The sequence below is a fragment of the Myxocyprinus asiaticus genome, chromosome 2 (genome assembly GCF_019703515.2).
Source record: "Myxocyprinus asiaticus isolate MX2 ecotype Aquarium Trade chromosome 2, UBuf_Myxa_2, whole genome shotgun sequence".
Classification (NCBI taxonomy): domain Eukaryota; kingdom Metazoa; phylum Chordata; class Actinopteri; order Cypriniformes; family Catostomidae; genus Myxocyprinus; species Myxocyprinus asiaticus.
The window spans coordinates 30,653,904-30,681,538 of record NC_059345.1 but is presented as its reverse complement, the minus strand read 5'-3'; the positions used below and the strand labels follow the sequence as shown (position 1 = coordinate 30,681,538).

Genomic DNA, 27,635 nt, shown 5'->3' with positions numbered 1-27,635 from the left:
ATTTAAACTTGGATATTTCCAGTGTTGGATGATGTTTGTTCAATACAACATTCCAGATGTGATAAAATACATAATATAGTAAAAGCCATGATGCGGAACCGTTTCCGTTTATGCCCAATTCAGTTATTTTCTTGAATTCCCTCCTCCGCCCAAATACATTTTATCTGCAATGTCTGACAGTAATGGCCTGACAGGCTAACAGGCCTAAAAATAGTAAAAACGTGTGGTGGTTGAAAGGAGTTACTTTACATGTCATACATAAAATGGTGTGACAAGCAAATAGGTGTCGACTGCAGTTTAGTTCATACAGCACATCTTAACTAGTGATCGACCGATATCGTTTATAAAAAAAATGGCTGATACCAATGCTGATCTCTCGAGACTACATGGAAACGTGCCCCGTCAGCATATACATTGCATCTTAAACTTCATATCTTGTTAATAATAATAAACTTTAGTCCTCATTTAACTTCATCTGGTGAAATACTGTATATACAAAACCCTTCATCTGGTGAATATATAGGATATAAAAGCTTAATTTGGTTAATACTAAAAGGTGCACTCAGTAATTTTTTCCTCATTAAACTTTTACTCAAAGAAATTAATAGTAATTTTGAAACATAGGTATAAAATCATGAGCAATAACATGAGATGAAGGCTCCACTCATATCATTAACCTTATAAAAGACAGTCTCCTCATGGGGGCTGCCAAGTTGGAATCACATGACCAGCCGAATAATATTTGCTTAATCTCAGTAACCCTCCTGTTATTGGGCACTTTGATTCATGGATTAAATTAATCATGGCTGACTGTGTAAAATGAATTCTGTAACTAAAAACTATTGATTTTGATTTAGAATGATGCTGCATCCACACAGCTAGTTGTCACTGTAGGTCCAAGATGACACAAATGCAAAAGTTACTGAGTGCACCTTTAAATATAGAGCATTGTGATGGAGCAAAGTCTCAGTCGTTTCAAAATGAGAGTAAAAATAAGAGGTGCATTGTTTACGGGCTTGTTTATGTTTAAAACATTTATATTTATTCATTAAGCAGATGCTTTTATCCAAAGCGATTTACAAAATGAGGAAGGACACAACATAAGCGATTCATCTTAAGGAGACAGTAAAACGAAAAGTGCTTCATAACAAAGTTTCAGTTGCATTAGAAAAGGACAAGCCAAGACAGATTAGAGTGCAACAAGAATTTTTTTTATAATTATTATTTTAAGTGTATGGTCAAGTGCTCAAAAAAAGTTGTCTTTAGCCGTATTTGAAGACAGAGAGGATGTCGCTGGTCATTTGCGGACTGCAGCCTTCTGGTGGAAATGTAGCTCTGCAGGAATGATTTTAGGTAAACTGGAGCAGACCCAGTGACTATTCTGTATGCCACCATCATAGCTTTGAACATAAAAGTCCTGAGTAACGCACCAAATCTTTGTTTTTTCAGGTTATTATTGGGATTAGGATTGGTTGAACAATAAACTGCATTTTGAACTCTTGTAGCCTCTATTTCAGTGCCCGTCATACTAAAGAAAACCAAGACTTTTTTTTTTTTTTAAACATTATATACATTTATTTTAAAAACTAACGGCTGATTAATCGGTCATCGATTATAAGCTTTATTGAAATCTTTATTATCTTTCTCCACCTTTCCACCTTAGTTGTCGGTATCCGCAAAACTCACCATCTGTCGACCTCTACTAGAAACATGTTGACAAGTATATTCAGCTTCTTTTTGAATGTAGCTTTTGATGCATCTCACTTTGACTCAGTTTAGAATGACACAGGTCATCATCTTGCAGCTCGATACCAAAGTATGATGTTTCCAAAACAGCCCAACACCAGATAAATCCACAGAACTGCTTAGTCATGTTGTTGGTAAATCTGACTCCATGCTCTCCGGGAAAACAGGCCAGGATGAATCACTGGCACAGGCTGACCCGATGGGCAGTGGGTGGACGAGAGAATGCAGAACTGGCACCAGGGTCGGGTGAGCATTAGAGGTTTGACAGATCAGCCAAGATCCATCCACCCACAGCTCCCATTCAGCCTCGTTGAGCTTGGCACTGGTTGCTACCCCAACCCATGCCCAGCCTGTGTGTGGCCCGGCTCTGTCCCTGAGCCCCTGCCAGGTTTTCTGATCCACTGCACTGACCCACTTTCAGCCCACTATTCTTTCTCTCTCTCTCTCTCTCTTTCTTCTGTTCAGTGATACTCCCTGTGATGGCTATAAATGCTTTAACACAATCAACACATCTATTACACATATCAAACACAGCAAACCAAGAGCCTGACAAACACAGTCCTCTAAATTTCTGAATCATATCTAAGATTATGTTACTGCACACTGTTTGCACAGTCTAAACACACAGATCGGCAGACATAGAGAGCCGACAGGCCTTTGATTGGTCAACATTCATGAAGTTTGGGGGCCTGGGTAGCTCAGTGGTAAAAGACGCTGGCTACCACCCCTGGAGTTTGCTAGCTCACTAGTTTGAATCCCAAGGTGTGCTGAGTGACTCCAGCCAGGTCTCCTAAGCAACCAAATTGGCCCGGTTGCTAGGGAGGGTAGAGTCACATGGGGTTACCTCCTCGTGGTCGCAACGCGCTCAACAAGCCACGAGATAAGGTGCACGGGTTGGCGGTCTCAGACGCGGAGGCAGCTGGGATTCGTCCTCTGCCACCCGGATTGCGGCGAATCACTATGCGACCACGAGGACTTAAAAGCGCATTGGGAATTGGGCATTCCAAGTTGGGTGAAAAAGGGGGAAAATCCCACCCCCCCCCTCCAAAAAAAAAACATTCATGAAGTTCTTCCAGAACTCTTTGTGAGTGTCCTTCTCTCATTTCCTCTAACTGCCAAAAAAGCTTTCACTTCCACTAATCGTCATCACACACAGACACACACACACACACACACACACACACACACACACACACACACACACACATAGAGCCATAGCACTGGCCTAGGATAGTCAGCTGACAAAGCGTAGGGAGCTTGAATGAAGCTCATTCACACTTGATACAGCCTAAGCTGTATAAAACCTTCTTTAAGATACTATATATATGTTTTATCATCTATGGAAGTGCCACACTCTAAAAAAACAAAAAAACAACACTAACCTCTCCATAGTAGACAAGCAATTTAACAACAGCTGTTGTAAATCCTGCACTTAAACAACAGCACGAATCCAGTCAGCTTCCACCTACTCACAAGCCAATAAACAAGGACACACACACACTGACACAGGAACACAACAATCTTAATCCTCACATCCTCAAACTCGCATACAAAAATAGACTCAACTTCAAACTGAGATTTAAAAATTAATAGATTAAGATGGCAATAAATACACTCTAGCAGAAATGTGAATATTCTACTAAACTATTAGCAATATTAAACTGGTTGACTCTCACAAAGCCTGTGAGATATATATGTATGTGTGTGTGTGTGTGTGTATATATATATATATATATATATATATATATATATATATGTATGTGTGTGTGTGTGTGTGTGTATATATATATATATATATATATATATATATATATATATACACACACACACACACACACACACACACACACACACACACATATATATATATATATATATATATATATACACTATATTGCCAAAAGTATTCGCTCATCTGCCTTTAGACGCATATGAACATAAGTGACATCCCATTCTTAATCCATAGGGTTTAATATGACGTCGGCCCACCCTTTGCAGCTATAACAGCTTCAACTCTTCTGGGAAGGCTTTCCACAAGGTTTAGGAGTGTGTTTATGGGAATTTTTGACCATTCTTCCAGAAGCGCATTTGTGAGGTCAGACACTGATGTTGGATGAGAAGGCCTGGCTCGCAGTCTTCGCTCTAATTCATCCCAAAGGTGCTCTATCGGGTTGAGGTCAGGACTCTGTGCAGGCCAGTCAAGTTCTTCCACACCAAACTCGCTCATCCATGTCTTTATGGACCTAGCTTTGTGCACTGGTGCGCAGTCACGTTGGAACAGGAAGGGGCCATCCCCAAACTGTTCCCACAAAGTTGGGAGCATGGAATTGTCCAAAATCTCTTGGTATGCTGAAGCATTCAGAGTTCCTTTCACTGGAACTAAGGGGCCAAGCCCAGCTCCTGAAAAACAACCCCGCACCATAATCCCCCCTCCACCAAACTTCACAGTTGGCACAATGCAGTCAGACAAGTACCGTTCTCCTGGCAACCGCCAAACCCAGACTCGTCCATCAGATTGCCAGATGGAGAAGTGTGATTCGTCACTCCAGAGAACGCGTCTCCACTGCTCTAGAGTCCAGTGGCGGCGTGCTTTACACCACTGCATCCAACGCTTTGCATTGCACTTGGTGATGTATGGCTTGGATGCAGCTGCTCGGCCATGGAAACCCATTCCATGAAGCTCTCTACACACTGTTCTTGAGCTAATCTGAAGGCCACATGAACTTTGGAGGTCTGTAGCGATTGACTCTGCAGAAAGTTGGCGACCTCTGCGCACTATGCGCCTCAGCATCCGCTGACCCCGCTCTGTCATTTTACGTGGCCTACCACTTCGTGGCTGAGTTGCTGTCATTCCCAATCGCTTCCACTTTGTTATAATACCACTGACAGTTGACTGTGGAATATTTAGTAGAGAGGAAATTTCACGACTGGACTTGTTGCACAGGTGGAATCCTATCACAGTACCACGCTGGAATTCACTGAGCTCCTGAGAGTGGCCCATTCTTTCACAAATGTTTGTAGAAGCAGTCTGCATGCCTAGGTGCTTCATTTTATACACCTGTGGCCATGGAAGTGATTGGAACACCTGAATTCAATTATTTGGATGGGTGAGCGAATACTTTTGGCAATATAGTGTATATATATATATATATATATATATATATATATATATATATACACACACACAGTTGAAGTCAGAAGTTTACATACACCTTAGCCAAATACATTTCAACTCAGTTTTTCACAATTCCAGACATTTAATTGTAGAAAACATTCCCTGTCTTAGGTCAGTTAAGAACACTACTTTATTTTAAAAATATGAAAAGTCAGAATAATAGTGGAGAGAATGATTTATTTCAGCTTTTATATCTTTCATCACATTCTCAGTGGGTCAGAAGTTTACAAACACTTTGTTAGTATTTGGTATCATTGCCTTTAAATTGTTTAACTTCAGTCAAACATTTTGGGTAGCCTTCCACAAGCTTCTCACAATAAGTTGCTGGAATTTTGCTTGAATCCCTCCAGACAGAACTGTGTAACTGAGTAAGGTTTGTAGGCCTCCTTGCTCGCACACGCTTTTTCAGTTCTGCCCACAAATTTTCTATCGGACTGAGGTCAGGGCTTTGTGATGGCCACTCCAATACTAGGGGTGTAACGGTTCTCAGTAAAAAAAAAACGAACCGGCACCGCAATCGGTTCACCTCACATTTAATGACGCATCTGGAGCACAAGGTTTTGGTCAAGAAAACAAAGCATCAAGCAGACAGGCACAGTTACAACCTCCGCTAATGCACCTGAATGGATTTGTAAATGGATACGCTCCACCCGTGTTTCACATGGGTCAACCTGATGACATCACTGTTCTGCAAGCATTGTGTGTGATTGAAAATGGCAAGTGGAGAAAATGAAACGCTGATAGAGAAGCCCCTTGCGTTTCTCCTTTCTGGGAAAATTTTCTTTTTGCAGTCAATTATAACAGCGATGGTAAAAAGACATTTACAAAACGGGCACTGTTTGCAGACATTGCTCGACACGAGTGCTGTATACTGGTAATATATGTCAATAATGCACGTGAGGGTTTATTTAAAATACGCACGTGAGGGTTTATTTAAAATACGCACGCAAGTTCTTCCTGTTTCCTCGCGCGGCTGTAATCAATCACAAGAGTCAATAATGCACTTTGATTAATGGCATTAAGATGCCGTTATAGTAATACATTGATACATGCTTAATAATTTATGCCGACATCACCCAGGGAAAGAGCCGCAGGTGAGCCGAAACTGCACACACTCCCTTCCATTTTTAAGCAGGCATTTGTTCGGACAGACATGAAACAATAACTGAAGCAGTTGGGGTGTTCATGTGGGATTTCCACAAATGATTAAAATACTCAAGCTGCATTATCACAACATCCCTTCTCGTTTGCATTCTAATAGCAATGTTATTCCTTCTATAGTGATGTACAACTTCTGAATATTGAATATGTTGAGATGAGTTTGAAGTGCACTTTATGTTGATGCATGCAGCGTAATAGTGTAGGTATTAAGTTAAAATGTTGATTTAGTAATTAGAGAAAATGTTTTTTTTAGTTAAGGACCCTGACAAAAATTAACCATAGTTTTACTATAGTAATATTGTAGTAAGCTGTTATCACCATGGTTTTCTGAGCAGAAATCATGGTTTTGATACAATTAACCATGGTTTTATAACAGTGATACTGTAGTTTCTATATAGTAACCATGAATTTGCAGTATATTGTAACCATGACAGTAACCATGTTTATATTGTGGTTACTATGATTTTACTACAAATGCCATGGTTAATCTATGGTTACTGTTCTAAAACAATGGCTGTTATTTAAGGGCAAACCTGTTAAAGTATTTACCAAATAGATTATTCTTTGGATTTGGCAATAATATAATTTTTTTGTTGTTGTTGTTGAACAAAGCAAATACTGAACCGTACCGAAACCGTGACCCTTAAACCGTGATACAAACCGAACCGTGAGAAATTCGAACCGTTACACCCCATCCAATACCTTGACTTTGTTGTCCTTAAGCCATTATGCCACAACTTTGGAGGTATGCTTGGGATCATTGTCTATTTGGAAGACCCATTTGCGACCGAGCTTTAACTTCCTGGCTGATGTCTTGAGATGTTGCTTCAATATATCCACATAATTTTCCTTTCTCATGATGACATCCATTTTGTGAAGTGCACCAGTCCCTCCTGCAGCAAAGCACCCTACAACATGATGCTGTCATCCCCATGCTTCACGGTTGGGATGGTATTCTTCGGCTTGCAAGCCTCCAAACATAATGATGGTCAAACGGTTCAGTTTCTGTTTCATTAGACCACAGGACATTCCTCCAAAAAGTACGATCTTTGCCCCATGTGCACTTGCAAACTGTAGTCTGGCTTTTTTATGGTGGTTTTGGAGCAGTGGTTTCTTCCTTGCTGAGCAGCCTTTAAGGTTATGTTGATATAGGACTCGTTTTACTGTGGATACAGATACTTGTCTACATGTTTCTATATCATCTTCACAAGGTCCTTTGCTGTTGTTCTGGGATAGATTTGCACTTTTCGCACCAAAATACGTTCATCTCTAGGAGACAGAATGCGTTTCCTTCCTGAGTGGTATGATGGCTGTATGGTCCCATTGTGTTTATACTTGCGTACTATTGTTTGTACAGATGAACATGGTACCTTTAGGCCTTTGGAAATTGCTCCCAAGGATAAACCAGACTTGTGGAGGTCCTGGCTGATTTCTTTTGATTTTCCAATGATGTCAAGCAAAGAGGCACTATGTTTGAAGGTAGGCCTAAAACTACATCCACAGGTAATCACAGCAGTGCTGATTTAGGGTCATATCGCACGATTGCGAGTGTGATATTGCTTATATACAACATATATATATATTGCTGGTTCAAACCAAATGATGCGTCCAAGCCTCTGTTAGTAATTCAAAAATTTCACTTCAGAAATAGTATCACAGCTTGTGCTGTTTCTAACAAGTTATTGGATAAACAAGGATGGATGTGTGTGTGTGTGTGTGTGTGTGTGTGAGAGAGAGAGAGAGAGAGAGAGAGTGAGAGAGTGAGAGAGAGAGAGAGAGAGAGAGAGAGAGAGAGAGAGAGAAAGAGATATGGAGTGTGTGCGATCACCTGTTGCCACACCCAAGCAGAGATGCTGTCAGCTTTCTGAAGATCAGCTTTCTTAGTGGAAAAGTAGCTGTCCAAGCCGGGGTATTTCTCCCTATTTTGCAGTAGCCGGTGCGCAAGAGTCTTTCACTATAGAAACCGCAATGTCCTCCACCATTTTACACAGTGTGTCCACTCCAATGTGGAAAGTCCGATAAGAGGTAAGCGCCTTCAGTTTGTGTAATTAATCAGTCTGTTGTGTCTCTCAGCTGTGATGAGCCATAATGCTGAAGTTGTTCGTTTAAAGCTATTTCCTAGCTTTAGTAGTGTAGTAGTAATACATGCTGTATGTAAACACTGGCTGACGCGGATTCACTTCACATCACCTAACTGGCTCATACTACATATAAAAATTATCTTTTGCCACCACCTGCTGGCTAACATATATAATGTAAAAAAATAAATAAATACATGTAAAAAAAAAAGACAAACAGTAGCTCTTAACACATCTGCACTGCTCTTACACTTTAGTTTAGAATGGCATGAACACAAGCGGAGTGATACACACAGTGAAGCGTCGGAGTGCTGATGGTGTCAGACCATCAGTGCTCATGGAATGTCTCTCGTCCAATCAGATTCGAGGATTGGAAATAACTGTTATTTTATATGTATGTATGTATGTATGTATGTATATATATATATACACACACACACACACACACACACACACACACACACACACACACACACACACACACACACTATATGGCCAAAAGTTTGTGGACACCCCCTTCTAATTAACGAATGTGGTTACTCCATTAAATCCAGTAAAGAAAAATCTTAGTGTTTCTTTGTGTAATGGCTTGGGCTTTGTGTGCTTCCAAATTTGTGGCAACTGTTTGGGGATAGCCCTTTTCTGTTCCAGCATGACAATGCCCCTGTGAACAAAGTGAGGTCCATAAAGAAATGGTTTACTGTGTCTGGCGTGGAAGAAATTGACTGGCCTGCACAAAGCCCAGACCTGAACCCCACTGATCACTTTTGGGGTGAACTGGAACAGCAACTGTAAGTCAGACCCCATCGACCAACATCAGTTCCTGACTTCACTGATAGCCTTGTGTCTGAATGAGAGCAAATCCCTGCAGCCATGTTACTACATACAGTATAGTGGAAAGCCTTCCCAAAAGAGTGGAAGCTGTCATTACAGCAAGGGGGGAAACTGATGCCTAAGGTTTTGAAATCAAATGTTCATCAAGCACATATGGTGTCCACAAACTTTTGGCCATATAGTGTATATGAGGGATTCAAACTCATAAGAGGTGAAAAGGGTGAAAGTCACAGCAGGTGTTCCAAATTTTCAGTTTTGTTTATTGTATTTAAAGCTTTTTTAAATGTTTAGGCTTAAATTAACACATTTTATTAAGAAAATGTGATACAATTTGGGCAAATAAGCTTAAAAAAGGCAACTTTTCTGTGTGTATATATATATATATATATAGATATATATATCTATATATATATATATATATATATACACATATACACATACATACATACATACACACACATATACACACACACTAGTGCCCGACTGATATTATCGGCCGATATTAGCCTTTCACCGATATATCGGTATCGGCGTTTATTTTGCCGATATGAAAACTTTTTTTCAGAACATATAATGCAGATAACAATGCTTTAGAATTGGTGTCATAGCGTAGTTTGTCCAGCAGAGTGTGCTCTGTGGCGGAATGATCGGCCCCTCTGGCTCGTCATCGTCGCCCCGCCTCTTAGGGCCGCCCTTCAGCCAGGCTCACGACGGGAGTTGGGCTGGAGAGCGAGAAGAGGTGCATAATTAATAAACCTTGTTTGGTCAGCGGTGAATGAAGCACACCTGATGGGGATAATGCTTCATCACCGCTGTCTTTAAAATGCAGTGTGCACCTCTTCTCGGGGAGCCAGCTTCAAATCTCCATGTGTGCACACACTGGCATACTCGCACACCCAGGACCAGAGCTGGGAGGGATCAGATGAGTGGACGCGCTGCCGGACCTTTTCTTCGGACCCCCGGACGCCGTAATGAGTCGCCGGGGTGAACTGCTCACATTGCCGCTGACGGGCTAGATGCCGGGCTGCCTTCCCCTCACTGGGAAGACAGTGATGACGCCGCCCCACGCACCGTGGACTTTGGAGGGGCGCGTGAGCGGCCAACTGACCCAGCCCGTGCCTGGGCTTTCCTATGAACACTACCCCGCCCCTTTCACGGAGCCCCATTCACCGCGAGGATGCCAGATTCTCCCTTTTTATGAACACTATTCCCCCTTGGACACTTTATTACCCCTTTTGGACATTTTTACGTTTATTATTGTTTCCAATAAATGCCTCTCCGAGGCTTGACGCCACACCCACTGTGTCTTTCTCTTGCTCACCCTGCTACAGCGCTGACTCCATTGTTTACAGGGCTGAGCTGACGGTGGCTCTGCAGACAGGGCGGAGTTGAGCTGTGTGCCGGTAAGTTGCTAACTAGTTTGTGAAATACATACTGGAAATGAAATAAACAATTACATTTTCCCTTTTCAATATAACTAATATAACATTAACCTTGTTCCTGACAACCATGTCACTCATGTCTGTTTGCTGTTAGCCAGCTATAGTTTGTCAGTGCAGTAAGTAATGTAGCAGATTGAAAGGTAAACATCAGAGCATCTTTTTGCAGCTCAGCGGACAATGGTGCGGTGGTGGATTGTGTCTGTTGAGTGTTGATTTCATGCTATGTTATTACCTAGTTGGTGAGACACAATGCTGGAAAGTAAAATAAACAACATCAGTCTTTTACTCTCTGTGACGACGAGCTTATAGCTAACTAGCTAATCACGTAGCTACTTTCATTGTTGTCAGCTGAGTTGAAGCTAATCAGTAAACATGTATTCACCAAACTGTTTTGTTCAGGATTCACAGTTTGGTACCCCTTTTAACCTAACAATTCCAGTCGTGTCATTTATAAAATGTAATATTTAAAAATCTGGTTTTCCACCGTTGAAAGTTTCCCCTGAACATGTATAGCAGAATACGGTGTAACACTGCTGCTACCGTTTATCTCTTGTCTCGGCTGTATTAATATAGTCAGCATTTGACTGATACTAAACAGTAATACTGATGTTTATTTAGCTATTTATTTTATTTATTCTTTATTTTAATGGACAGCATTTATAATTACAATGTATAATAATAATGTCAAATATTCTTTGATAAAAATATTTAAGAAAGCAGCCTTCTGAGTACCTTTGCATAGTCATATCGGTGAAAAATCTGTGAAAAATCCACATAGAAAAGGTCTGTTTTCATTCCAGCTCAAAAAGTAAATATATCGGCCACCATATCGGTAATCGGTGAATTTTCCCTCTCTAAAATCGGCATCGGTCTCAAAAATCCCATATCGGTCAGGCTCTAATATACACACACACACACACACACACACACACACACACACACACACACACACACACACACACACACACTGTACATAAAATGAGAATGAGACCTTTTTTTCATTATGGCAATAAAAAAAAAAGAAAAAAGAAAAAAGAAATGCTTAAAAAGGTCATGAAAAAAAAAAAAGAGTTAATTTTTAAGTTCAATTAGAAGGCCCTCCTTTATTTTTCACAGGCTCTTTTCTGACTCACTGGTCCCTGACCTGCATCGCTGGACACTAGCAGTGGTGTGAGGAGAAATAAGCCGTCTCTCTTGACCCTATCTCTTTACATGTCAAACGCTGCAGAGCACACAGCTCTGCAGGGCCTCATACTCTCTCTCTGTGCAACCACAATGATGATATTCACTCCTGCTGTTATATAAACAGTTGGATCTAGACTGGAATGGACCAGTTCTCACAATTCCTTTAATTCAGTGGTGATTCCATGGCTTTGTGCCCTTATTTCCTGTTGCGATAGATGTGTGCTGATCTAGATGACTGCCACAGCTTGCTGCCCAAAGGCACTGTGATCCCACAGAGAACAACTGGCTGCTTAATGACGGAGAACAGAGACATGCTCACTATGAGAACTAAAGGATCTTTTGAGAATAGAAGCGAGACAAACAGTCTGTCCATGTGAGAAAGATTTCGGTCTGTCTGTTAGTGTTTGCATGTGTCTCTGCACCACTCACACCTCTGTCAGAGCCTAAGGCCTCACCTCTCACTCCTCGCTCTCCTGTAAAACACTCACAGTGTAAGAACTGTGAGTGTTAATCACCACAAAAACACATAGAGAGCTATATAAACAGAGGGGCTATCTTTAATAGTCTGTGTACTGAGAGTCATGAGCTGTTTCTGTTACCTGTTCGTAGTTCAACCGTTGAGCCTCGGAGATCTCTTTTGGCTTGGCCTCCAGGATATAGTCTCCTGTTGTGAAGAAGCAAAAAAAAAAAGAGTGGGATGTTTAGGGAAATTTTTTTAGATACAGTGCACTCATCAAAAAAGCACATGCTCACAGGAGACATTACTCTCCTCTTCTCCCTTTAACAAACTTAAACTTTCAGTAAACAGAAATATGTAGATTTACAGGCCTGATTTCTCCAGCTTTACCATAAATTTAAACTAATACTGTGTGATAAAGTGAGCAGGATCAGAGAATGCAGTCTAGCTGTTTTGGTGGAAAGGCTAAAAGTGCTCATGAGGTCAAATTAGCATGTCACAATTAGACAAAAAGATAATCAAAGAGAAGAGCCAAGAAAGAGACGACTTTTAACCGATAGGATATTTTAGTCCCATTTAGATCTCAAGCAGACATCACGAAATACAGGTGTAAACAGAGTCCAATGCGTCTTGATACAATCACTCAAATCACATTTGGAGGTGATCAGGGATGCATGTGTTCACATTTGCATATGCATTTGTAGTGTAAACACTCAGTTAGATTTAGCTACAGCAGGTTTTTATGTAGTTGAGATACATCTGTGTGTCCAAGTATACACGAAACATTGCGTAATCGAATATTTAAAGGATGACAAATAAAGACAAGTAAAATACACAATGAGCATCACCTGTCATTCGGAGCATGCATGCACACAATGCCAAGGCCAGTTGTGGTCTGATTAACGTCACCATGCTAGTTGAAGCTGAGCTACAATTGCTTTTCTAGGTCCGTTAGTATTGGTCTGGTATGTTTTCAGTCAGACTAAAGCGTTTATATGAAATTTTAAAAGACAAATTATTATTTTAGTCTGACTGAAATAAAACTTTTAAAGTGCATGCAAACATACTAATGCATCCCAAATAACAGCAAAGTAATCTCTGCTCCTGTAACTCATATTTGCTGTGCCAAAACAAGCATTTTAAAATTTGGAAAAACCCATGCATACACATGCATAGGAGTTCATCAAACATTAACATACAGTGACACATGACATAGACTGATGTGTATAGTCATGAAATCAAACCTTCCCTAAACAAAATCCACTCACAAGCGGACACTGGCCACACTTTTGACATTATTAACAGGGTCTAAGATTCTCAAAGAAGTATTTATTGTATCGGCCACATTTTTTTATTGTATCCTTCAGTTCAGTGCAGGGGGCTGTATCAGGGTCAGGGGGAGGTAACGGGTGCTGGCAGACATGGGAAGAACTAACCCTGGGTTTTGCTCTAATAACAAAGTACCTGTCATCCACCTCATTAACATTCTAAACACATGTGCATCTCTCCAAGTACAGGACCATTGTTCAGCCCAGCTGTACTGACCAATAAATCACAACCAAATCAAAGTAATTAATTTACTCCATTACAGTCTATTGCTATTGATTCCCACATATCTTTCACCTACACCTTTCAAAGCTTTGCAATGGCTTGTCATTTTCCTATTAACTCAATAACAAATGGCACATTTTTCAATATCATGTGAGTCAAAATGCCAGAGGAAGCCTTGATTTTGAGCCTTGAACATGAGAAGAAAATGTGAAACTTGGCTATTTTATTTTCAGCCCACTCCCTCTGATTCTGGCTTCCTCTCATCGGTGCCAAGAATGCGGCCCAGCACAGGCAGGTTCATTTGGGCCACTTTCACTTCTTTCTGCTCACCAAAACCCCCGTTCCAACTCCTGCCTCTTCATCTCTCTTTCAGTTCCTTTCCAGCTGATCTCTTCATACTCACTCTCACTCATTCCTTCCCTTCGTTCATCTCTTCCTCTCTCCTATACTGGGGCTCTCCTCTGCTACTGCTTGCTTCTTTACAGATCTCATTTACTTTATTCCAACAAGCCTTAACAGTATTTGCTTCTGAAAGTCAATGATAGTTTGAGATGATTGCACCATGCAGCACTTAGGCATCAACAAGCATTAAAATTCTTCATCATAAAAGGCAAAAATTTATAGTCGGGTATTTATTCAACAGTGCTTTTTAATCTGCATCTACATTTCTAAATTTCACGATCCATCAGGCTGAACAATTCATTAAAATATCATCAAAATCTCAGTATTGTCATATGTGATTATTAAAGTGCAAAAGGCTGAAATTTATTGCAGTGAATACATGGTCTGTGTACGACAAAAATATATTACTATTGTACAAAACAAATGTTATCCTCATAATATAACTCACTATTATATTATAATATAATAAAATTAAACTGGGCTCCAAAAAGTGAGTAAACTTTTAGTTTTTGCACACCCTGTTAATTAAAAAGATTTTTTTTTTTTTTTAAATATATGCACGTAATACTGCGTTTGTTCCTGTATTGTTGTATTGGTGCATCTAAATTAAATTTATTAAATGTCACTCTTCCTTGTGTTCATTTAAAGAAAAAAACATGTGGAAAACATGCCTATTTTTAGATTTTCATTTCATGCATTAAACATTTTCAGTTATACTTGGCTATAGTCTCAGCCTCAGAAGGCACGCCAACGGACCACCCACAGTCCACGCACTAACCATCTGATGCTTATAGCACACAAAACTGGAAAACAATTTCTCGATCAATCAGCATAAATCTGATTGCCTGGTTCGATGGAACTTCCACGAGTAGACGCACATAGGACGTTTCATCAGTCCGCCTGGAACCCAAGTTGTGTTCAAAAGGTTCCGTGTTGATAGAATGAGTGACATAAAAATCTTTTAAAGATATTCAGAAGTTTCGATTTAGGCTGGTAGCATAAAGTAAAGCAGATATCCATAAGCAGAGCTTCATTTTCTGCTTTGTTTAGTTTGTTATGTCTGTGAAATTCTCTATAATCAGGTTTTCTGTGCTGTACTTAGATTCTCTAAACATTTTCTGCTATTCTCCCAAGTGTTTTTTGAGCAATCGCTCGCGGAGACTTGCGCGCCATTATATAAATTATCCCCCCCCCCCCCCAACTTTGGGGGCCATTGGTCTTTTATCACGGTATGATACATCTCTGATAACCCTTCCTCTAAACACCCCATAATGTCAAAACCGACTGGTCGCTTTACACGTCAGTTAGATGGCTTTTCGATCTACAGTGCATCCGGAAAGTATTCACAGCGCTTCACTTCTTCCACATTTTATGTTACAGCCTTATTCCAAAATTGATTAAATTAATTATTTTCCTCAAAATTCTACAAACAATACCCCATAATGACAACGTGAAAGAAGTTTGTTTGAAATCTTTGCAAATTTATTAAAAATAAAAAACGAAAAAAATCACATAAGTATTCACAGCCTTTGCTCAATACTTTGTTGAAGCACCTTTGGCACCACTTACAGCCTAAAGTCTTTTTGAATATGATGCTACAAGCTTGGCACACCTATTTTTGGGCAGTTTCTCCCATTCTTCTTTGCAGGACCTCTCAAGCTCCATCAGGTTGGATGGGGAGCGTCGGTGCACAGCCATTTTCAGATCTCTCCAGAGATGTTCAATTGGGTTCAAGTCTGGGCTCTGGCTGGGCCACTCAAGGACATTCACAGAGTTGTCCCGGAGCCACTCCTTTGTTATCTTGGCTGTGTGCTTAGGGTCGTTGTCCTGTTGGAAGACAAACCTTTGCCCCAGTCTGAGGTCCAGAGCACTCTGGAGCAGGTTTTCATCAAGGATGTCTCTGTACATTGCTGCATTCATCTTTCCCTCGATCCTGACTAGTCTCCCAGTTCCTGCCGCTGAAAAACATCCCCACAGCATGATGCTGCCACCACCATGCTTCACTGTAGGGATGGTATTGGCCAGGTGATGAGCGGTGCCTGGTTTCCTCCAGACATGACGCTTGCCATTCAGGTCAAAGAGTTCAATCTTTGTTTCTCATGGTCTGAGAGTCCTTCAGGTGCCTTTTGGCAAACTCCATGTGGGCTGTCATGTGCCTTTTACTGAGGAGTGGCTTCCGTCTGGCCACTCTACCATACAGGCCTGATTGGTGGAGTGCTGCAGAGATGATTGTTCTCTGGAAGGTTCTCCTCTCTCCACAGAGAAACACTGGAGCTCTGTCAGAGTGACCATCGGGTTCTTGGTCACCTCCCTGACTAAGGCCCTTCTTCCCCAATCGCTCAGTTTGGCCGGGCGGTAAACTCTAGGAAGAGTCCTGGTGGTTCCAAACTTCTTCCATTTATGGATGATGGAGGCCACTGTGCTCATTGGGACCTTCAATGCTGCAGACATTTTTCTGTAACCCTTCCCCAGATCTGTGCCTCGATACAATCCTGTCTCGGAGGTCTACAGACAATTCCTTGCACTTCATGGCTTGGTTTGTGCTCTGACATGCACTGTTAACTGTGGGACCTTATATAGAAAGGTGTGTGCCTTTCCAAATCATGTCCAATCAACTGAATTTACCACAGGTGGACTCCAATCAAGTTGTAGAAACATCTCAAGGATGATCAGTGGAAACAGGATGCACCTGAGCTCAATTTTGAGTGTCATGGCAAAGGCTGTGAATACTTATGTACATGTGATTTTTTTTTTGTTTTTTATTTTTAATAAATTTGCAAAGATTTCAAACAAACTTCTTTCACGTTGTAATTATGGGGTATTGTTTATAGAATATTGAGGAAAATAATGAATTTAATCCATTTTGGAATAAGGCTGTAACATAACAAAACGTGAAGCGCTGTGAATACTTTCCGGATGCACTGTATACAGGCAGTTCTTGGCCAATTGAAGTGGCTATAGAGCCCAGACCTATGCCACAGTCATAGGTCTGGCTGTGCAAGAATAACTTGGCTACAATGGCTGTTTGGTTTAAATGATTCCTTTGATTAAAAAACAAAAACAAAAACAAAAAAAACACTTTTAATGGCATTTTAGAAAAAATACATAATTGTCCAGACATATGTCAAATTTGAATAATAGCTGAATAATATCAAGATATAATTTTTGCAGCCATATAACCCAGCCCTAATTCTGGGGCATACTATTACAGTTCCAAAGTTAATGGTGGTGACTTGTATTCATTGACAGTCAGATTCAGAAGTGACTGTGCCACTATAGTGGTAAGGGTTTGTTTATGGGCCACTAACTTTGCCCGGGAATGAAACAATTACAGTAATGTAAAGTACAGTGGAGAAGCAGAGCAAGATGGATGCGTACTAATGGAATTAAACCATCCATTATGTGTATACCACCATTCTCTGGAGTTAAACAGCTTGCAGCCCCTAGGAAAGAGAAAAGCAATTTACGTGTGCCTGCGCAGCTAACTGTACATGTCTCATAGAAGTCTCATTATCTATGCTGGCATAAATCCACATAGCTTCAGCAGGAAAGTCAATGCTTCTGAAAACATTTCATTGTAAAGGTAAATGTAAATGTAGAACAAGAAGGACAAATGATCAACAGTAAATGCACAGTGTCCACACTCTCCATCTGACACCGTTTGTGTCTAGGGGATTTCTGTTCTCTATGTCAGGCATACTTCAGATCACATGGTCATCCTTACAAACAGCTCAGCAATAAGAGGAATACTTCCATTAGTGGTCTCAAGGCAGACAGCTGGGAATGGGGTGTGAATGGCCCCAAGCATGTTTAATGTAGTCAAGTTTTCCAAGCAGCAAAACTGACCACAAAGCTACTAAAGGATGGTTATTTTCCACTTTAGGTGGTTGTCCCTAGTATCTATCTCTTTATACGCATTATGATCTCCCACTTTATTGTAACTTCAGTCAACAGCGAGGCAGCAATGTTTCATTTTGTATCCATTGCAACTGGCACAATTAATAATGCGCTAATATCTAGTGGTCGCCCAAATTTTTTTAGGGCCTGCCCAGTCAGAATTTTAAAGCCACTGAAGCCAAATATATTTTTGAAATGATTTCTCTCCTAAGATGATTGTCTTAGGCAATCATCTTAGCATGATTGTTCACACTGTTCACAGTTCACACTGCAGGAAAAATCCGATTTTTCCTCAAATACAATTTTTGTGAGTGACTGTTCAAACTGCAAGTTGCATGGGGCTAGATCAGATTTTTTTCTGTTCAGACTACAGTAGATTTTGCTATCATGTCCAAATTAGTTATCATGGTAATGCAGAAAACTTGCGTATATTCACCATGCATGAGATTTTAGCGATTGATGTTTTACCATTGATTGATTTTCATGAGGGCAGTGTCCGAGTATGAACATTCTGCACAGACAAGGGCTTAAAAATGGGAGAGGTGGCATACGCAATGTTTGTTGCTGCTAGTGTTATTGCTGCCCATTTTAGCGGGGATGTCCTGTATTTTGGCCGCAATTACGTCGTCTCATATGGGACGCCACTTATCTTGGGGTCCTGAATTTTAACAGAGAGCGAAACATCCCGTATTTAAGGCTCTGTGTCCCATACTAAATCATAAATAGGTCGGACGGTGAGACGAGGACCTGCGTCCTGTGATAAAATGCTCAAGCATCCCATATTTGCGTGGCATTCAACACTTTATCGCTTTGTGGTTTCTCGCAACCGGTATGGGTTACTGCACCTTAGCACATATTTTTGGGTAAGTTAAGCCAATGTCTGTGTTATTATAAGAGATTTGCAGTGCTTTGCATGGCCTGAAACATATAAATGACATATGGGTGTTTCATTCAGAAGTGATGATCTCTATGCCCTGTTTACCTTCCACTGTGAGAGTTTTGCTGAAATGTGTAATAAAACAGGCTGAACTCACTTTTGAAGTCATTTTTATTGAAAATTATGTTTGTAACGATCCTACTGCGTTGAATTATATTAAATTCAAAGTGCCCTGTGAAGGCATTAATTATGCCGTTTGGAGCGCAGTATGTTTTCTCGTCGCAAAACCTGACATTATAACAACTGTCGTGCACAGCAAATGACGAAAAAATCCACATGAAATCCGATCTGACCGTTCAGACTGAGACGCATTAAGAAAAATCAGACTTTAATCGGATTCCAAACCACCTACGAATGTGGTTTGGATGAGGCTTGTAAAAATCATATTTAATGTGTTTTTGTCCTGTTCAGACTACAAAAATCTAAACGGATTTGAGTGACTACATCCAAAAAATCAGATTTTTTCCTGAAGTGTGAACAAAGCCTTATTGTCCTCAGTATTTTATATGATAAGTGACAAATGAATGGCCCAGTGTAAAGCACAGCATGACTGACTGAACGTGCAACTCATTTAGAATTTTCGATAAGGAGAAAGTCAAACATCTCAACAATGTTTTCTCCTCTTTTTCTTGTCAATGTTATTTAAAATGTTAAATAATTAAAATAATTACATTTTCCATACCAGCACACATTATATCAATATTCAATCAATATTCTCATTTTGAGTGCATAAATGGGTCTTAAACGCAAACGTTTGTCAAATTCTATAACTGAAAATACACACAGTTACCACACCCATGTAAGAAATGCCATTTTAAGACCACATCCTCTGCGGCCACCATCACTCCACTGAACAAGCGTGCTTGTAAAGCTAATAAAGTCTATACATTCTGTTTCAAAATATATATATATAAAACAATAAAAAAGACACTAATGGCCTATTCTATTGTGGTTATGAATTCAGTCAATATCCTATGTTTCTATGGTTTTCAAAGAGTGTTAAGGAGAAGAAACCACTGCACATATTTTGACCTTTGAACTACACCTCCAGAACTGCTCTCTATATTCATCTCATACTTGGCATTTGTAGAGTGTGCGAGGTCAAATAAAACTGCTTACAGTTATAACACTCATTATAAGGTTTCACAACAAGCAGATCAACCATGGCTGTCTCGAGTCTGACTAACTTCTGTTATCATAAATTTCAACTCATACCTAGAAGCTACAAAACAAGTAAGTTTCTATTACACCAATATGAGCAATGATATTTAAGACGAGCAGGGTGGTGCTTAACCAGAGATACACTTTACAATCATATCTATACAGTGTGATATATATATATATATATAAAAATTACTCAAACTAGGCAGTGCAATAAATTGGGCTCTTGGCAACTGTTACACTGGAGTAACGCAACACTTCAGTGTTACAGGTCAGCATGCCATGGTTGAAATAGGCATCCGGATTGTCTGACATTAGGAGAGGATGGACCCTTGGGTATTCCCCTGATCTGGTGCTGTCCATCAGCACCTGACAACATACATTTTCTGGGCCAACAAAAACAGTTGTTCTACTTAACTTGAAAAATGATTTTGTTTGGCAAAAAAATATGAAGGTCCAACACTATCTGCAGGCATAGACAGACTAAGATTTTAATGTAGAGGTACATGCAGAACATGTCTTACCAGGGAGTCTGTTGAATCTGTCTGGTGAAATTACAGTATACAATCCTATAATTAGGATGATATGCCTAGCTTCTGCATGATCCTTACTATAATTTTATGCCCTATGGTGGCCAAATTTAAATATTCTTCTTGAGCACAAACTAGTAATTAGTGACATGAAGCTGTAGGCAAGAGTAGTCAGAAATATTCAAGCAGACTTTTCTCCTCCTCTTACTCAACAGGTTGATGGTACTGTTAGTGAACTACCATCTCTACATCATCTTTAATAAACCTTGAAATTAAGTACAAATTGAAACATTAACCTTGATTTCTACTGAACCCCCTTTCCATAAGGAGATCTGGGCAGTACTATGAAAGGTAGCCTAATCTTTACGTCAAGTAAATCCATAAAGACTTTGACAGGGTGAATGCATGGGAATGCATGCGACCTACCCAGATATTCCATCAGCTGTTCTGCTGTTATGATCTCCATCATTGGTGGCAGCTTGACCTGCAAAAAGAGAAAAATCACTTTAAAAACAAAAAGTCACACATGCCAATATGTGAGAGTTATGAGACCTACTTCTCTTTGGGTAATGAGTTATTCAACACCTATATATAGGAGTTAATTATAATGTTTGTGTTTAACTGGGCTGCATGAAGAGAAAGGATTTGATCCATAACAACCCTTTAAAACTAGCCTCAATGTGGCAATCACCTCCAGAAAATGAAAGAAGGTTTAAATGCAGAAAAACTTTGCACTTCTTTTTTTAAGATGAAAGACTGTGTACTAAAATAGCGCCTCATGTGCTTGCCAACTCGCTATCAAAGCCAATAATTAAACGTCATCTTCATAATGCAAATGAGTGTGGGCTAAAAGACAGGATTTGATGGTGTGTCGGTGAAATGACTCTTTAGGACAAAACTAAAATATTGGTTAATGTCTACAGGTACAAGTCCAAAGTACATATGGCAAAGAGAATATCATTTATCAATCTGAAGAGAGAGACAAAGCTCAAAGTGAAAAAAGAAATCAAACAGAAATTAAAGTCAATACTAAATAGTTTTCACGGGTTTCCCAATACTGTTAAAGGGGTCATGACAAACATACCTTTTTTAGGAATATGTATTTTCCTTGAGGATCACTTATAATTTTTGTATGTTTTTGCACAAAAAAGTCACATATTTGTAAAACATGATAATTTTCCACCCTCAGGCCATGCCAACATTAATACGTTTTCGTTTAAAAACACATCTTTTTCTCTACGTTTTGATCTTCCGTCCACACTGAGATGCTGTTTTTGTCAGTGAAAACAGAGCGTTTTGAAAATGCACTCTCAAGTGGATAAATTTGAAAGCGCTGTCTTCCGTTGTAGTGTGGACTGTGAAAACAGATATATCTGAAAATGATGACTATTTGTTGTCATGTGATCCATTCAACCAAAACAATCAAGATAGTGTGGCCTGTGTTATAGTGGTGCTGTTGTGCCTGATATTCACCTTGACAGCGTTGTTAAAGATAAATCTTACTTTGTACAACATTCACATTGCACTCCTTCGAAGGCCACGGGAAATTTTCTGCGCAGTAAGGGGATTTAAGCGTTTTCATACATTTCAGTGTGGACGAGCAAATTTTGGAAAAAGCTTAAAAACGGCAGTGTGGACGGAGAGCATAATTGAAAATGAAAGTGCCATTTTCAGATGTATCCGGATTAATGTAGACGTAGCCTCATTCTGGCCCTCTGTTCTTGACTGACCTGCTCTCTCCTTGCCATCTCACAGCTCACTGCTGATAGGTGAGCTACGGAAGTGATTAAAGGTAAAGTAGTCACTGATGTGTTGTTGTGGAGGTGGTCAGATGCAAATGGCAAATGTCTACCACAGTGTGACATCACAATATAAAGGAAGTAGAGAACGAGTCGTTTTGGCAGCTTGGTTTCAGCAAATGCTTTTTTTGCAGTGAGGAGGAAGTTTTGAGTTCTGAAACTTACAGTATAGTTTTAAAGTGCAATGACCTCTTCTATCTCAAAAGATCAAGGAATATTGTGTTTTTCATGTCCTGACCCCTTTAAAGAACAAAATAAGAGCGAAATTTCTGATGGAAGAAAAATAGGGATGTAGAGACAAGAAATGTGATCAAGAATAAAACACATCTCTACAATTTGTTTAGCCAATTATGGACCATAATTACGGTGCATCTTTAATAGAAGAATTTGATTCCATGCTTCACATGTAACAGTTAACCAGTGGGACATTAAATAGAGGTCTACCCAATGCCAGAAACAAGTAGGATGAACTGTGTTTTATTCAAATTCATTTTAAATGATTGCCACTTCCTTTGATTTCATGTTTTCAGTGTAAAAATAAAAATAGGGTATAAAATAAATATAAATTTATTATCATGTTAAATAGTTTACATTTGTTATATCAAAAATAAAAAATACATAAGATGTTAATATATATATATATATATATATATATATATATATATATATATATATACACACACAAATAAATATTGTATATATATACTGGTATAGCCAATGACAATGCTGTTCTAGTCCACTATTTATCCAGACAGATATGTAAACAGGCATGACCAGGTTCCTGTGGTCAAAGAATAGTTTTAAGGCAAAAGGCATCAAGTGCAAAGCTAGAACTTTGGGAGTTGATTTAAATCTTTCTTGGGTGCTGCTGTCAGCTGTCAAACGAGAAGACTCTCATCTAATTTACCTTCCATGACAATAGCAGAACATTCATGATGGCCAGCAGCGGGCACGGCCCGTTCTCATTCTGTGTGATGATAGGCGTGTTCTCCTCCTTCCACTTGATCCACTTGATGTGGTATAGCGACTGACCGGTCCCTCGGTCTTTAGGCCAGGGGATTTTCGTGCCATCGGCCCCGTATTCGGTCGGTACAGCCAGCACCAGCCCCTTCTCCTCCAGTCCTTCACTGTTCAGGTCTGAACTCGGGCAGGAGTTCAGATTGGAGAAGGACTCGAGTGAATCAAAGCTGCGGGACTCGCCTGCGATGCTCGGCTCGCTGCCACTCGGAAGACCGTCGGAAACAGTGTGATCGTTTGAGTTAGAGCTCCCAGATTTCGCTCTGTCCGGGCACAAATGGACTGGCTTGGACAGTTTCGTTGGTTCGCTGGTCATCTCTCCATCCAAACCGTCCGTTTGCACGTTAGTGATGCTGGAGACAGTGGAGACCTGGTTGTTTGCTAAGTTTGAGGTGCCACCCTCCTTATTCCCAGAAGAAACAGTAGCCGCCGCCGCCGTCAACGATTCATATCCCGTCCCGTTGCTCAGCTGATCTGCTGCATCAGCGGACTGTGTCTCTGTTAAAACGCTCGGTTGTATGCTTTTGCTTTGAGACGTGTGAGAGTCAACAGTCTCAGCAGCATCGAATGTTTGTGTGCAGGGTGTAGTAGCATTAGCACCGCTAGCACTTGCACAAGTACTCAAAGTGTCTCTCTTCTCGCAGACATCTTTCACTCCGCCGACTGTTTTGATATCTCCGGTTTCTGTGGGAATAGTTGTGCACAAAACACTTCCTCCTGCGTCTAGATGAGGGTTTGCATTCCTCTCCATTTCGCTGAACACATCGACGACAACCTTTAACTAAATGGCAGGCTCCAGTCTCAGCTCCGACGACGCCATGACATCTCCATCTCTGACGTCACCCCTTCATAGACACTTATTTATCATGTTGATTTACCAGTATCTTAACGTAGATAAGACTTTTAAATATCACGCAATCATTTTTCCAGTAGAAGCATGATAAAACATTTTATAAAGAGCATGAACAAGGACTCTTAAAAGTAAAATGCATCGCTTGCTAGTAAATGTTATTGTTTCCTTTGTACATACATTTTCGCACGTGATGGATTTACGTAATCTTTCATGCGTAAACACATAACGAATGAACGTTGCCACGTGTGCTCTGTGAGGATGTCAGATTGTATATCTTTCACGACTACTGCTTTTTCTTGTATTCGACAACAAGGCAATCTTAGAATGTTACTATCTACCGCACGATGGCGACATTGGCTTACAATATCATGAATAGCCCCATTCAAACACGCAACCAGGTAAATTACAAATCGTTGGGTTGCCTTTACTGGTAAATGCACCACATGTGCTGTTCACACATACCATCAAAATGGACATTTAAAGGTACTAATATTACAACTTTGCATTAAGGGAAATTGCCAGTGCGAAATTTACCAGTATTTTCAAAAGGGTCGTGTTGACACGTGACCTCTAACCTGAAAACTGCAGTAAATTTTCTGGGATACGCTTTATGGGTGAAAGGGGCTTATGTCATCATCAAAGTGTTTATGTACAAAAAAGTTGTTACAGTAAGTAGCACAAAATCTACCACTTAGCTGGACATCACGAAAGAAGAGAAATGATAGGCTCCAATGATTTAGGATGAAATATTTTCAGATTCCATGTAAAGGAATAAAGGCTATATTTATTTCTTTACATGCTGACATTTCTTTCAAACCAATATGCTGTTAGTCATTGCCATGAGAATAGATCTCAGTGAACTATAACCAAAGTTAAAGGAATATTCCGGGTTCAATACAAGTTAAGTTCAATCAACAGCATTTGTGGCATAATGTTGATTACCACTAAAAATAATTTCAACTCGTCTGTCCTTTTCTTTAAAAAAATCTGGGTAACAGTGAGACACTTGGTAGTGGTAGTGAATGGGGCCAATTTGTAAATGTGAAAAAAACTCAGTTTCAAAAGTATAGCCACAAGACGTAAACAATTTGTGTGTTAACACGATTTTAGTGCGATAAAGTTGCTTACTAACCTTTTCTGTGTAAAGCACAACTAATATGGACTATTTTAATGGTCATTTGAAGGTTATTTATGTCATTATTCGAGCTTGACAGTAACATGCGGTATCGGATTTGGATCGGGCTCGTCGGACTGATAACCGATCTGGGTAAAACCGCCAGTATTGGACCCCATACTGATCCAGGTATCGGATCGGTGCCATCCCTAATTATAAGCTTCACATTTCCACCTTTAAACCCTCCAAAAATTGGCCCCATTTTCTTACATTGTAAGTGCCTCACTTTAACCCAGATTTTTTCTCTCTTTTTTAAAGAAAGGAGGGACAAGTCAAACTTATTTTTGGTGGTAATCAACATTATGCCACAAATGCTGTTGATTGAGCTTAACTTCTATTGAACCCAGAATATTAATTTAATTGTAGTTTTCCTTTAATAGCTCTCCCGTTCCCTTTTAAATCCCTTTATTCCATGAAGTTTGCCGAAACGCATAACGCATCTCAATGCAAATGCCTTCCTTCAGACATCTTATGTCTATTCAGAAAATAATACGAGTACATACAGAGTCTATGAACTGCAGTGAGGAAAGGATGCATGGATGTGTTGTTGTGAGAGTGGGCGTGGCCTCCGCTCTGCCTGCGCATGACGTCAGGCCTTAGAGACAGGCGCGGAGCTGGGGCCGCATACACACACGCGCACGAGCACGAGCAGGAGCACAGAGGGCTACTGCGCCTTTAAGACGCGCAAAACTAACAACCAAAATCAGCTTCGCTGTTAATGTGCTAGCGATGAATTTACCCGATATGGTTTTGTTGAAACTTGTGCTGTTCTTATACTGCTTAAGCGACACCAAAGGTAAGAGTGTTTTGCTTTGATTGGGGAAAAAGTGACTGTTAATCGGACTGTGTGTTTGCTGAAGTGAGCCAGTATAGGAGGGGTGTCCATAGAGACACTGAGCGCTGTGTGCGGAAGTGAAACCAAACGGCTAACTTTTACAGTAAACACGTATTTTTTGTACTATTTTAAGAAGTAGCACTTATAATATATATTATGCCGAGGAGCTGTAGTGATGACCTAATATTTCAGAAGATTGTTTAGAAATGTGCTAGCTGTCAAAGAGAGCCCGGGCTAGTTAAACTCAACGAGTGTATTCACGTTGAAGTAACTGAGAGATGAACTAGGAGTGCTGAATTGTAGTTAATCCATTCAAACCAACCGTTTTTTGTTCTGTTTGGATTGTAATTTCCCTAGGGTTGTTATAACAGACGTGTGTTGTGTTTATGTTATAGAGATGTCAGGGGAAAACAGATGGGGGTGAAATGAAATACTCGCACGCCTTTCCTGTTCTCAGTCCCACGCCATGTCATTAAAGTACACACAAGAGAGTGTCTCCTTAGTCTTTTAAAAAATCCTGCCTTTTTTAAATGCTATGCTAGGGTTCGTTTATAAACAGGGTAAGTTTATAGTACGTCCGCATTAAGATTAAGCTTGAAAAAATGTGTTCAGTCCACAAAGCCTCTTCAGTCAGTCAGGAAATGATTACATTACATCTGTGGTTTCAGTTTATCTCAGTCTTTCAGTCTTCCTGTCCTCGTGTTGCACTGGTTCTGATAGTTGTTTGGCCTTTTCATCACACATGAACTCTCTTTGACTCCTCAAGATAACTCACTCTGTAGAAGAATTATGTTTTATAATGTTTTCCAAGGTTTTCTCTTAATCTCTAAATGTTTCTTTTTAATTTTTTTTATTGACCAGTGTCCATTGAGCAATGGTCTGATTTTTCAAGATGAAATACTGCACATTTATTTTCTTGTGAGCTCAATTTACAGTTCAGCTTTGTTAAAAATGTTGAAAGGAGGATCCTCCACATGTAGGATCATCTATTTGAGATTAATGGTTTCTGTGTACTGTTGGATGTCGATGGAAATTGCACCATGCAGTGATGAAATGCCTGAGGGTTGTTGAGGAGCTTGAATAAATCAAAAAAGTCGAGACAACCACGCAGTGTTAATCTGAAACCATTCGTTGACGAAGTTTTTTTTGTTTTTTGTTTACCATGTCAACCATAACGAATACGAGACAAAAAAGACGCATCATGACGATTATTAGGCCTAAACAATTTTATTAAAGCATACTGTTGACGAAAATATGACGAGAAAAAATAATACTGCAAGATATTAACAGAAGGAACAGCTAGAGAAGCATCTGTTTATTGAAGAAGATATTAGAAATGGATTCATCTAATCCAATAATCCAGTGTGTTGAGGATTTCCCCGCTTGAGCTGCGTGAGTGGA

The 27,635-nt window shown here is 40.0% G+C and overlaps 2 protein-coding genes across 2 annotated transcripts in view; one reads left to right on the top strand and one right to left on the bottom strand.

Moving 5' to 3' along the window:
* The window catches only part of mindy2 (MINDY lysine 48 deubiquitinase 2), a 38,208-nt gene extending 13,983 nt beyond the window's left edge, over window positions 1-24,225 (bottom strand). The window contains exons 1-3 of the mRNA XM_051644350.1: window positions 23,263-24,225; window positions 20,983-21,040; window positions 12,221-12,285 (exon numbers count right to left, since the gene is read on the bottom strand). Coding sequence (XP_051500310.1) covers window positions 12,221-12,285; window positions 20,983-21,040; window positions 23,263-24,123 — 984 coding nt within the window. The 5' untranslated portion in view covers window positions 24,124-24,225. The remainder of the gene's footprint in view (window positions 1-12,220; window positions 12,286-20,982; window positions 21,041-23,262) is intronic.
* Window positions 24,226-26,016: 1,791 nt separating this feature from the next.
* LOC127409612 (disintegrin and metalloproteinase domain-containing protein 10-like) overlaps window positions 26,017-27,635 on the top strand; it is a 115,999-nt gene continuing 114,380 nt past the window's right edge. Inside the window, exon 1 of the mRNA XM_051644297.1 lies at window positions 26,017-26,195. Coding sequence (XP_051500257.1) covers window positions 26,129-26,195 — 67 coding nt within the window. The 5' untranslated portion in view covers window positions 26,017-26,128. The remainder of the gene's footprint in view (window positions 26,196-27,635) is intronic.